Source organism: Schistocerca nitens, chromosome 1, assembly GCF_023898315.1.
Source record: "Schistocerca nitens isolate TAMUIC-IGC-003100 chromosome 1, iqSchNite1.1, whole genome shotgun sequence".
NCBI classification, from domain to species: domain Eukaryota; kingdom Metazoa; phylum Arthropoda; class Insecta; order Orthoptera; family Acrididae; genus Schistocerca; species Schistocerca nitens.
In genome coordinates, this window is record NC_064614.1 from 159,548,019 (window position 1) to 159,561,958 (window position 13,940).

The 13,940-nt window shown below is 38.9% G+C and overlaps 1 protein-coding gene across 1 annotated transcript in view; it reads right to left on the reverse strand.

Annotated features, from left to right (window-relative positions):
- Positions 1–13,940, reverse strand: part of LOC126233650 (PH and SEC7 domain-containing protein-like) — a 291,525-nt gene that overhangs the window by 169,810 nt on the left and 107,775 nt on the right. Inside the window, exons 8-9 of the mRNA XM_049942879.1 lie at positions 9,422–9,666; positions 5,716–5,909 (exon numbers count right to left, since the gene is read on the reverse strand). Of these exons, the coding sequence (XP_049798836.1) occupies positions 5,716–5,909; positions 9,422–9,666 (439 nt within the window). The remainder of the gene's footprint in view (positions 1–5,715; positions 5,910–9,421; positions 9,667–13,940) is intronic.

Here is a 13,940-nt window from a genome sequence, read left to right on the forward strand (position 1 = left end):
GCATTTTGGAAACTCCAGACTTGTCAGGCATTTGAGGAGTGATGTGTTGAGTGTCTTCCACATGTGGTGAAACCAACACCACCCCTCACTTAAGGCTGGGGTAGACTGGTAAAATAGGACAGGCGGCAAACTGTGGCGCAACTAACATCAGATTTTAATACTAGGCAGAGGACAAGTGTGTCCAAACACACAGTACACAGAACACTTCTATCGATGGGCCTCCACAGCCAATGACTCATGCATCTACCAATGTTAACATATACTGTGACACGGAGACAAGCTGACGGCGGATACATTATGCTCTGGGGAACATTCACATGGGTATTCATGGGTCCAGTGGAGAACGTGCAAAGCACCTTGACAGCCAAAGAGTATCACATACTGGTTGCAGACAACATACACTCCTCAATACTATCATGTTTCCTGACGGCTGTGGCACTTTTCTGCAAGATAATGTGCCATGTTACAAGGCAAGTAGTGTGATGGGGTGATTCAAGCAGCACGGTGGTCAATTTGAATTTACGTGCTGGATCCCCATCTCACCAGGTCTGAACCCGATCAAACACACAGACACATCGGGGTGATTGAATGTGGCATCAGAATTCATCCCCCCCCCCGCCCAGAATTTACAGGAATTGGGTGACCTATATGTGCAGATGTGGTGGTGGTGGTGGTGGTGGTGGTGGTGACAACGACGACGACGACGACGACGACGACGACGACGACGACGATGATGATGATGCTGTTGCTGTTTGGTTTGTGGGTTGCTCAACCAATCCGTTATCAGTGCCTGTACAAATTCCCAATCTTTTCACAGTCCAGTCTCACCATTTCCCAAATCATGATGAAATGTTGAGACAACATGAACACCCAATCTGTGGAGGGGTGGGGTGTAGAGAAAATCCCTGGCCCAGGCAGGAATCAAAACCTGGACGTGCCAACTCCCTCCAGCGACATACCAAGGACTCATTGGTTCCATGCTGTGATGCGCTGCCACTGTTATCCGTGCCAAAGTTGGACATACTGGCTTTTAGGTAGGTGGTCACAGCTTTCTGGCTTATCAGTGATATCCTTACTCACAATTACTTCTGCTTTGATGGCATCACCTACAAACAAATCTGTGGTACAGTAATGGGCACCTGCACGGCACCATCCTATGCCAACCTACTCGTGGGTCATCTAGAGGACTACTTCCTAAGCACTCAGAATCCCAAACTGATCACCTACCACCCTCAACCCAAGATGGCACATTCCTCCTGTTGAGCTCCACCTGAAGTATGACTACATCAGTACATCCATCAATATCAAACCTTCCAACCACCACAGGGTGTATATGCGGACAAGGAAAAAAATTACCGGACTTTTCCTAGATTTCCTGCTCAAATGTACAATTTTTTCTGGGTGAAAATACACTTTTTCCATTTCAAGTGACAGTAAACTTTCCCTTGGAACTGCAAAACTTACCCTTTGAATGGTTAAGGTTTTATTCACCAGTGTAGAGCTTAACAGCACTTTAGTGGAAAAAAAAATTTTTGAAAGATCTTTAATGTATGCTGCACAGTTTCATATTACGAATTATAAATTTGAACTCCACCAAACACAGCATGTTGGTTTCCAAACCACTTAAATTGAGACTGCCATGCGGTTTCGTAAGTCAATCATACCTTATGTCACACGATCTCACCAGCAGATGACAGCAGATATTCACAGCGTATTGTAATTTATTTCTTTATAAAAGCCTTTTTACTTTGTAAGATGCGATAAGCGTTGCATTGTGTTTTCTAACCCTGTCGGTGTTCAATAGTTCCCAAGAGAGTTTAGCACCAAATTCGAATTTTGTCAAATGAAAACACATTAATATGTGTGTGCAGTGTCCTTGGAATCCCCCCCCCCCCAAAAAAAAAGGGTGGGGGGGGGCTCAGTCACAACAAAACGTATGTACAAATATGTACGCAAAACATTTTGACAAGCTAAAAATCATGTTTTTAAAAATCAAGGGATGTGTTAAATCACCAATGTAATTTACATTTACATCATTTGGTTTGCAGATGACAAGCTATCAGTGCAGGACACTATCAAGTTGGTCCTGCAAAACCACAATGTTAAACCACAGTGCGAAGCAAAACAAACAAAAACTTTCTTTAGGCCTCACTCTGCTAAATAAATTATAACCTAAATATGTTCACTTTTAATAGTTTTTCGACAAACAAGAAACCCACTGATGCTGGTACGGAGGTACTGAAACATGTTTGGGTATAAAGAAAAAGCAGTGTGTTTGCAAAAAGGTAGAATCCATATCCTGTAAGTATTATCTCACGTTCAGTTCTTTATTATGGCATAATGCCAACTGTGCCAGAATATGAAAACGTGCACTCAAAATCCAGCAAACAGTTGAATCTAGCCACAGTGTGGAATGAAACACTTCCTTTCAAATAAACTGACAGCCTCACTGGAAAAGATTAATAAACGTCAAAGTTCTTTAACAAACCGACAAATATAACTTCATTGTTATGAAAGGCGATTAATACTAGACTGTCAAAACTGTGGGAATAAAAAAAAAAAAACTAATAACATATTCTAGCCTTCCATAATTACGTGAATGTATTTTAATTCCTGGCCACAGAAATCTGTTTTGTTATCATTTGACATGAGAGTTGTAAATGAAGGGGAAACAGCAAACCCACTAAATGTAGACATGGGTCACACGGAGACTATCGCCCTCCCCACTACGACTCAAGAGTGCTCTGCATATGTGTAAATCAGGCAGCTAAAGCGCGCAGGAAAAATTTTTCCTGGTAGCATCTGGCTGCTTGTCGCTACTACTGATAGCTAACAGCAACACTTCAGATAGCCAGAAGCAGGAGAAGGTACTGCTCATACAACTGCAAATGGGCTGCTGGCAACTGCTCAAACAAACCAAATGTAAACAATTGTGATGTCAGCAGTTTGTTGTTACGAATTGTTGCACAGTCTTCATCCTAAAGTCTTTGACATATTTCACTGTTAGCAGACCTTGTGTGAGCACTGTGTTTTATTGTTGTCAATGGTAAATTTTCTTCGCAGCTTAAGTTTTTTTCCCCTCTCGTTTATGTTTTATTGCTGAAGTGTGGTTCTGCAATAGTGGGATACAGTAATATTATTTCTTAGAGTGTCAGTTCTTACCAGTCAAAACCACAGACATTTAACTGTAAATTAAAACAATGAAACATTCCCGGAATTCTTAAAAATTTCATGTTTTTCCAGGTTCTCCCCCGGATGAAAAAATTCCCGGGTTATTCCTTAATTTCCAGTTGTGCCAGGGCACATACACTGTACACCAGCAATAGCTGTACTCTGACAGCTGCCACCCATTCCATACCGAGAAGTCCCTTCCATACAGCCTATCCACCCTTGGTCATCACTTTTGTAGTAATGAACAGTCCCTCTCCAAATCATGCCAAGGGTCACAAGGAGGCTTCCACAGATCGAAATTACCCTCCTAACCTTGTACAGAAACAGATCTCCAGTGCCTTGTCTCTCCAGTCAGCTACCACCTCCCACATATCAACTATCCAACCATAAAGGAACACTCCTTTCATGACTCAGAACCAACCATGTCTGGAACCTGGGTTCCAACTACCTGTCATCCAGCCCTGAAATGCTCTCCACCCCTCCCACAGTTGTATCCTGCTGCCCACTGAACTTTTGCAATATCCTTGCCCATCCCTACTCCACCCCTACTTCTCAATCCTTGCCTCATGTCTCATACCCCTGCAAAACACACACCTTTCCCATAACCCCCTCCCCCCCCCCCCCCCCCCACTGCCACCTACTCCCGTCACAGCCTACTCCTATCCCATCAAAGACAGGGCCACCTGTGAAAGCAACAACATGATGCATCAACTATGCTGCAAACTCTGCCCTGCTTTCAAATCTGGACATGACAACTTGCAGGCTGTCTGACCGCAAGTATGGGCACCGTCAAACTACAGCCAAGAGAAGGTTGGACCATCCTGTTTCTGAACATAGCATTCAACAAGATCTGCTTCATCTTAATGACTGCTTCACACAGCTGCTGCCGTCACGATTCTTCATTCTAATCCCAGTTTTTCTGAACTGTGAAGGTTATACCTGTTCCGGCAACACATCCTCCATTTGCCTAAAGCTTCACTGCTCCTACTCCAATACTACTCATGTCTATCCCACCAATGCACCTTCAAGTCTTTTCCCCTTCTCTATGTCTCTCCTCTGCCCCCCCCCCCCAACCACTGCTTCCTTCCCAACAATGTATCTAACCGCCTTATCCTGTCCCCACCAAGTTACTACACCATGTCAGGCAGCACTAACATCTTCTTCTATCCATACCCTGTTATCCTTCCCCATCCCTGTTCATGCAACCTCCCTCCCACCACTTCCCATCCCTGATTTCTGCTTGGTCATACACAGTTGCAGTGGGGCTCTAGGACCCTGAGACAGTGACCATGTATGTAAGAGTTGTGCTTATGTGAAAGTGTGTGTGTTTTTTTTATTGCAAAAGAAGGACTTTATCTGAATGCTTTACTATTTTAGGAGTCTTTTTCATTGTACTTGTCTTTGATTCAACACCTCCTCTATATGGTGAGTAGCAATCTATCCTTTCCATATTGTTACAGCTCACAACATGGTTGACATGGTGGTTTTTGCTTGGAAGCCTACAAGGGGGAATGCACAATTTTTAAATGACATATTCCAGAGTTTGTTTTGTGCATAATATTAATTTATTTATACATGTCATCTATCTGTTAATTGTTTCTGGCAACAGGAAGGGCACTGGCCACCCTCTGCAACTAACAGTGCCAAATCCGTAATAACACGGCCGACCCCGCGTTGAAGCGGGGCAAAGGCCCAAAGAAAGAAACCTATCTGTTAGTTGTTTATGTACATTTAAAAGTACATCTTCATTATTTTTGATTTGCATACTATTGAGGGAACTTTGTGGCATTATCAACAGGTAATAGTACCATTGGCAGGTTAAATTGAATTTCAATTATCAACAGGTAATAGTACCATTGGCAGGTTAAATTGAATTTCAACGAAGCAATGTCAACAAAATGAGGTAGAACATATAGGCAAACATTCCAACTTCTTCACATATGGTATCATAATGTAGTTTCTTCTTCACGTCAATCCCCCATGTACATCACAGACTTTATGTTTTGTAAACAGTATTTACAACCGGTGAGCTGTTTTTAAAACAATCAGTGGAATTTGTCATTTCACTTTTCACAGACGTATGTTACTGTAAACAGAAATGAAACAAATAAAATGGCCATTATATCAATGTTAAGAATTCTTAGTTATAAGCTTAAAAGGTCTCGAGTTTACTACAAGTTCTGTTAGCTTTTCTTTCTGCTACGAAAATCCTCAGTGCTTGGCTATAGACATTTCAAAACACCACAATCAGAGGACATTTGACAGAATAAAGTATTTTCCAATTCTATGCATTCTCTAATGCTATTATCAAACTTTTTACCAGAAGTTTCAGACTTAATGAAATACAAATGAAAACAAATGAAAAAAAGGATGTATTCTCAGTTTCTAAAAATTACTGCTGCATTAAAGTGGCAAAGGAATATATGTGTGCCCAGATAAGGGTGAAAAAAGAGCAAACAAAAGCATGCAGAGAGAGAGAGAGAGAGAGACTCAAATAACTAAAACAAAACTACCATGTCTTTAAGGTTCATAAAATTCTGTTACCTTGCGAATTAAATGTGCCTGGGTTGCAGTCAAGGTAGCGTTTTGAAAAATGAACAAGGACTCTTTCCCGCTCCTGCGTCTCTCCTGTCAAACTGAACTGCTTTAGGAACTTGCGAAGGGCTATATCTAGTGTGTCACCCTCAAAATTGAAATATTTCAGGTACTCCTCAGCAACAACACGACTGAAGTCATTGCTGAAAAAGATTTACATATGTTCAGAAAATCTAAACAAAATAATAACAATAAATCTGAAAGTAAGATACAAATGTACAAACAAGATCATATCCACCAAATATTTTGTGATCCAAAATAAAAAACAGGCAGGGATACCACTCCCATAACGGAAGTTCCACATGCAATAAGAAAATTAGTACAGTCACAAGTAAAATATGGCCAGTTATATAAACTTCATGTCCAGTACCCTAGTTGTTTTATCCAAGTTGCCTTGTCTGAAACCACAGAAAATAAATATGGATGAACACAGGTTCTAAACCCTGCTGCTTTTAAGGCCAGCCTCATCTGGTGAACAAAATTTATCAATTCTTCTCCAGAACTGTTTACTTTGTACAGGATACTTTTAACTATTTTGTTGTTCTGGATGTTTTTGCTGTCATATTTAATATTAAAAATATCTGGTTTTTTAGACAGGTAATGTGAAATGTCTACCAGTATAACAATATTTCTTGCAAGACATTGTTGCAGGAAAATGGACTCCCACTAATACTGTCCAATAGCAAAACATTATTGATTTCATTCTGTACAATGATACAAAATCAGACTCAATAAAGAGAGAATCATGACAAGAGTTTATTTTTCTGAACCCTTTGCCATTTGCTTGTGATACTGTCTTTGCTTTTCGATTTCTTATTTACAACTATCTTTCACTTTCTCATTTCTAATTTCTATACTGTCATCTTCCCTTCATTTCTTCAAACACTTGCTCTCTTTTTCTTCTTTTCCAGTCCAAAGATCGGTTTGATCCAGCTCTCCACAGTATCCTATAACATGCAAAGTAACTCCTTGGTTTCCCTCAACAAATTTTATCCCCTCTCCCCAGCTTCCTTTCATTATCAAAGTCATGATGTCTTGATGCCTCAGGATGTATCCTATCAATCAATTACTTCTTTCAGTCACTTCATGCCATGAATTTTATTTTTCCACAATTCAGTTCAATACCATCTCATAATTTATTAAATATACCCGTCTAACATTTATCAGTTTTCTGTGTGACTCCACTTCAAAAGCTTCTCTCGTCTTTTTGTCCGCACTATGAGAGAGTGCTGAAAAGTGATGCCTCCATGTATTTCATGTGAAGACTCTTAAGATTTTCTAAACAGAATGGATATTATTAACATTTTTATTCTTCACGTCCACATATCCGCAGTTCTCTGCCACTAGAGAGCTGTAAACTGCAGTGTGTAACACGGCAATGTGGAACGTAACTATGTTGATACGTGAGAAACAGCATGTTATATTAGAGTTTCGAATACAAACAGTTCGCCTGCACTTGGAGCTTCCTCTCCTTCAATATGACAATGCTAGACAACACACAACCACTGCGACATCTCAACAATCCAACACCTTGGGTTCACTGTCATCGATCATTCTCCATACAGTACTGCCTTGGCTCCATTTGATTTTCATCTGTTTCACGAATACCTTCGAGGACTTCACTTTGATAGCGATGAAGCGGTGCAAGCAGAGGTGAGGTTGTGGTTCCATCAACAAAGTCAAACATTCTACAGCAACAGTATCAAAAAACTGGTCTCTTGTTGGGAGAAATGTGTTTGTAACCCTGGTGACAATGTTAAGAAATAAACAAACAAAAGATACAAAGCTTAGCTAGCTTTCAGAATGCACTTCCTTTTTCTAGCTGTAGAAAAAACACCCCCCCCCCCCCACACACACACACACACATATACCTGTCTCCCTACACTATGCTCAGTCAATTGAGCACAACGCAGGGAGACAGGTGTGTGTGTGTGTGTGTGTGTGTGTGTGTGTGTGTGTGTTTTGTTTTTCCTTCAGCTACAAAAAGGAAGTGCATTCTGAAAACTAGCCAATCTCCACATCTTTTGTTTGTGTGCCTATCGATAATGCACAGCTTCTGCCTTTCAGCGAGTTGTTTTCTTTATTCCTAAACAATTCATAATTTTCAATCAGACCTTAAGGAATAAACATCTAGACGTAAAGAATAAAGATGTAGAATGTTAGTAAAATTTATTTTATTTAAATACCATTAAGAGTTTTCGCATAAAATATTCAGAGGCATTACTTTCAGCATGCCCTTGTACTTACTGTTCATGTTTAACTTCTGTACAAGGCTACACTCCAGTAAAGATTTCACAATATTTAAATTTATATCTGATGTTAATGACCTCTTTTTCAAAAATGCTTTTCTTGCTATTGCCAGTCTGCATTTTATAGCCTCTCTACTTCACCCCATCTTCAGTTATTTTACTGTCCGTATAGCAATATCTCAATTAGTAATTTAGACGTCTCATTTCATAATCTGATTTTATGAGCCTCACCTGATTTAATTTGACTGTGTTCCATTACCCTAGTTTTACTTTTGTTGATATTCACTGCATAGCTTTTTTTCAAGACACCATCCATTGTACTGAACCGCTCTTCAAGTCCTTTTCCATTTCTGACAGGATTGCAATGTCACTGGTAAACCACAAACTACTCATTTCTTCTCTTTGAGCTTTAATCTCTCTCCAATATTCTCCTTGGTTTCCTTTGCTTGCTTAATGTAAAGACTAAATAACACTGAGGAGAGGCTACAATGCTGTCTCACTCCCTTCTCAACTACTGCTTCCCTTTCATGTCCTTCGATTCTTATAACTACAGTCTCATTTCTGTATAGTTGTAAATAATCTTTAGCTCACTGCATCTTACCCAAGCTACCTTCAAAATTTCGAAGAGACAGTTCTAGTTACCACTGTTAAGGGATTGTCCCTTAAAATCTACAAATTCTATGATGGCCTTTTTTGCTCTTTTCTTCTAAGATAAGTTATAAGGTCAGCATAGCTTCATGTGTGTGTACATTTCTCCAAAATTCATACTTTCTTGATGTCTGTTTCTACCAGTTGTTCCCTTTTTCTGTAAATAATTCGTGTCAGTATTTTGCACCCATGACTTATTGAACTGATGCTTCGACAATATTCACAGCCTTTAGCAGCTGCCTTCTATGAAATGGGTATTATTATATCACTTTTTTTAAGTCTAAGGGAATTTCACCTGTTTGATGCATCTTTCATGCCATGTGAAACAGTCCTGTCATAGTTGGCTCAAACGATAATGTAAATTTACCATAAAATACTACTGTACAATTGAGAAAATATTTTATCCCCTTATATTCACAACAAAATCCTGCTACGTATGAGCTGATCTTCTGAACTCCATTTATAACACATTCTTTATTCTACAATGCCCCCCCTCCCCCAAACACACACAAAAAACAACCTGTGAAATACTGTGAAGATAAGTGCACAGTGTAACCATGATTAGTATAATTACACTTGGGAAAAGGAGCTGAAAATGAAGCTAATAATTTAGCGAACAATGAATATAAATGTGCATCTGTTAAAGAATTTTTCTAGTTCCTTCTGTAATACAAAAGTTGTTTTTGTAACATTTATTTTCTTTCATTCAAGATATAAAATTTAAAGCAGTGGGATATTAAAACTTAAGCTTAACTCACTTTTTGCTGAGGTGTCTAGATACATCCGATTTTTTGAATCCATCCAACATGTATAACCTCTTAGCGAGACGAATTGCAGACGGTATATCGACTGCCTTTGGGCTGTAGTGAAAGCTATGGAGGCTTTCAATATCACTTTCATCTTCCGATGACAGTGGTGGTGATACAGCCTTGTTTGTAACAGCTGTTAATGCTGTGGCATCTTCACTCAGAGTTGTAAGTTCATCTTCCGATTCTCTGAGCTCCTGTAAGTAGTTAACATTTTACTTTTTTCATGAAAATAAATTACTTACATTACAAATCGTAACTAATCTTACCAGTAAACACTAGCCAAACAATAACAATAAAATCTCTATGTGGAAGTAAGTACCTTATGCAGCAAATATGAACCAATAAACAATTATTAGGCAGTAAAACAAAACAGAAAATTAAAAATAAAAGATCCAGTATGATTACAACATGGCTCTACGTCCCTAAAATAGTAAAACTATGGAAGCATTTGTGACAAAACAAGCATATTTGTCCTTCAGAAATACAGAAGTAATGAAAGGCAACCAATAAACAGGAAGACAACACCCTGTATCCCTTGTAATCAAAGGGGCAAGAGACTACTTTATTATGGGACATTCACACATCTGCGGAACGCAGTCACATGATATGCTGAAATATTGTGCAAAACTGAAACACTCAATTCAGACTGATACCCAGAAATGTGTCGCATTATTGTCACAATGAGAAAGCTCGGCATATCTTGAATTATAACAGTAACAATGATTTCTGCAGAGCCCTCTGTGTTTCATACCTGCAATGAGGTCCAGATAATGTCACTGTAGATATTACAGTTTACCCTCAGATTTATATTGTGACATTATTGATTAATATTAGGATACAATCAACAGTTATATTAATAAAGCAAACACAAGGGCCCGTTTCTGTATATTCGTGTCCAACCCCCTCCCTCCTATTTTCCATTGCATCTCGCTCAAGTCACATAATGCTTTTACTGTTTCTGCAAAACCCCGAGAGCAAATCAAACTGTGCAAACATACTTTTGACAAAGAAACACCATTCTGGATGGAAGTACAGATACTCATACAAGTGTGTAAACTCAGTTTAAACTAATATTATACCTTACAATTTTAACTCAGCACAGCAATAAGTAATCAGACTAACCAAAAAATTACACAGAGATAAAAACTACTCCTATACAAATATCTGATTAGGATTAGGAATATCAGACTTAAACTATTTACTTTCTATATACTACGTATTCTTTTTCTGCAGTTGAAAATGAAGGAATTACAACAGCAGGAAGGGTTGTGGTCTAGGCAGTGACAACTATTTAAAGACTTTATGCTGTTTCGTAAGTCTATATACTATATATTCTCTTTCTGCAGGTGAAGACAAAGGAATTACAACAGCAGGAAGGATTGAGGGGAGGAAGGGAGGAGGGAGAGAGAGAGAGAGAGACAGAGAGAGAGAGAGAGAGAGGGGGGGGGGGGGGGGACCATGTCCACAACTATGCAGTACCAGGTTTTTTAAAGATTTTATGCCTTTTTGTAAGTTGTGTCAATGTGTCCAATTTGCTCAGGTTACTGGTAATATTCGAACTATGATTGATCATTTCTACTTTCAAATTTCTATTGCATCAGGTCCACACTACTTCAGGACACAAAAAACATTTATTTGTAATATAAAACCTCTCAGGAGGAGAGTGTTAAGTATGTTAAAACATAATCTTTGGTAATGCCAAAAATTTCTGAAAATGAAATAATTAATCTAACACACATGCGTGCACGCACACGCACCCACGCACGCACGCACGCACGCACGCACACACCTTACACATGTGCACGTTAATGCATGTTCGCGCATGTTTATATGAGAAAAGGTGATATGCCTGCAGCAAATTTGTGGCAATGCCTGTGATTCATCACATTGCCTGTCATTTCTCCAATAGAATTAAATGCACACCAAAAACATGATAATGATAAGAGGATTAAATCGCAGTATTTTTATAGAATAAAGATTACAAGCTTTCCACTCATACAAGAGGAAAACATTACATGAACAGAGAAGACAGCAGTCTGGAAAGTTATTCCAAGAACTTATGTAAATCACATATAAAGACCTGCATATCACATATTTTTACAATTTGGGAATGAAAGTTTTATATGAGCTGCGACTCATTATAAATGGCAGGAAATAAACATAGTTTACTGGATTAGTTGCAATGTTTTGCTAATAACATCCACTAAACACACTTCGCCTAAACACATTTAGCCATCATTTTTCTATCTGCTGCAACAAATATTTCTCATTCGCACTACCGACTGCTACTCTCCACATAACAGGAGATGAGTCACAAGCAGCCACAACAAAAAAGACTCATAAAATATCAACGCTGTCTGATGTAATCCTTCCCCATAAGTAGCACTCTCACACATTCACACAACAACAAATCACACATATGTGGTTACCATCACCAGGAATTAAAGCCCAGCTGCAAGCAATTCAACTTTATCACTCGGAGACAGTATCAATGTGTGTGTGAGTTGTTGTATGTGTAAGAGTTCTACTTCAGAGACAGGATTTTGTCCAACAGTTCAAATATTTCTAGTGTTCTATCTCATTGTGCCTGTTTGTGGCTCGATACCTCTATGCAGTGAGTAGTAATCTAGCCTTTCCATATTGTTTTAATTTGATTCTGGATTTTCCATTGGCAACACAGTAGCTGCAATTTCTTGCAATATTTAAGATTACAGAACTCCTGTGCTGCCGAATTTACAGAACAACTTGGTTCAATTCTACTTCCAGTTTCCTTCAGTTATTCCATTTTCACATGACTGTGAAAATATTGATATTGCTGCCAGGAAAAAAAATTGTAGAAGAAAATGTTCTGGAAAACTAGAGCAAACAAAACATGTAGTCTCCAAAAATGACTGGCTGTCTTGGTCGAAATATAAGCCACCCCATTAATTTTGGGGGGAGGAGGGCAGGGGAGAAGAGAGAAACCCAGTGGAGAGAAATTTATGTTACATTACCCACTCACAAAAACCGTTATCAATATGGTCACTCTTAATCACATTTTTTATGATGTAATATACATAAGTTACACAGAAACACAAGCCTCCTAACCACAGTCCGTACTGAAGTAACCTCTTAACGTCACTACCAGTATTTATTTCAACACTGTCAGAATTTTTGCGATTCTCCTCCAAAAGCACACGACATACTTCACATGCTCCACATGAATTGAACATTCTCAGGTTGAACATGGGTGCCTCATAAGAGAGAATTCCTCACACATGATCTTTCCACATGGAGTGAGACCACGATTTCAGTCTGAATAGTGCTTTTGGAGAAAATCTTTACAGGATTTGTTTACAATGACATCGATAATCTGCAGGTTTCAAGTGTGGTATAACAACTATGTCTGCCTTCAATGCTGCAACTTTTTCTCTACTTCGACTGTGAGGTGACCTGTGACGATATCCAGAACTATCACAACTCTGTAACTGAGTGCAGCACCAGGTCTGTGATTTCAAATTGTCTATCACTAATCCTTTGTCATACTGCCTTTTCCTTGGCAACGAATCACTCGTCCATTAGAGGAATTTTCTGTGTGCACTGTTTTACACTTCAGAACTGGGGAAAGTATATTTTTCCTCCTTCTGCAGCAAGTTCTAATATAACAGTAAATCTTTGTTTTTCCATTTCCAAATCTTCTTAATGAGGAACTCTATATCCCTTTATAGTCTACTGTCATATTGCTTGCCACCTCACAAAAGACAGTTGTCTCATCAGTGTTGCGAATCTGGTGTGGAGGGTAGAAGTGATATAAGTGACACTGCTCTAGTTGCACCATTAGACTCTTAAGAGTTGACAAGTCTCTCAGTAATATCTTCTGACAGTCTCTGTGCTAAGAAATAACTTCATCACACAAGTGTGCTACTTCTACACATCAACCTGAAGCATCAATCAATACTCTCACAGAATTCTGTGATACATTTGGGGTTGTCTCAATTCCAAAGACCTGTAACTGGATTATTTGCATGGAGATAAGTATCCCATTTTTCCTTTTATCTTGTACAAAGGAAAGAACACTTCTTTCAAGTTTGGGAACCTTCCCATGTTTTGGTCCTCTATAGGGTTTCCTTCATGAAGCAGCAATTTGCAGCTTATTATCCAATAAGATTCAATGCCGCACATTAGATTCAATCAAACTGCACCTTTTTCCAGCTTCTCTGTTACATATACTTTTCACATAATGAGTAACGGAGTTTAAAAACTATGCATAATAGCCATGCCGATATGCCAAATTCTGTAGTTTTCTAATGATCCCCCCTCCTTCCCATCCCATCGTTACCACTCATCACTGTGATAGAAAAACTGTGCCTATTCTAGCAGATAAAATAATGGAACTGTGAGCATGATAATAGTCAGATACCCAAGTTAAATATAAACAACTGAAGACGATTATTATTTCATATTCAATTATTAATATACAGACATTGGC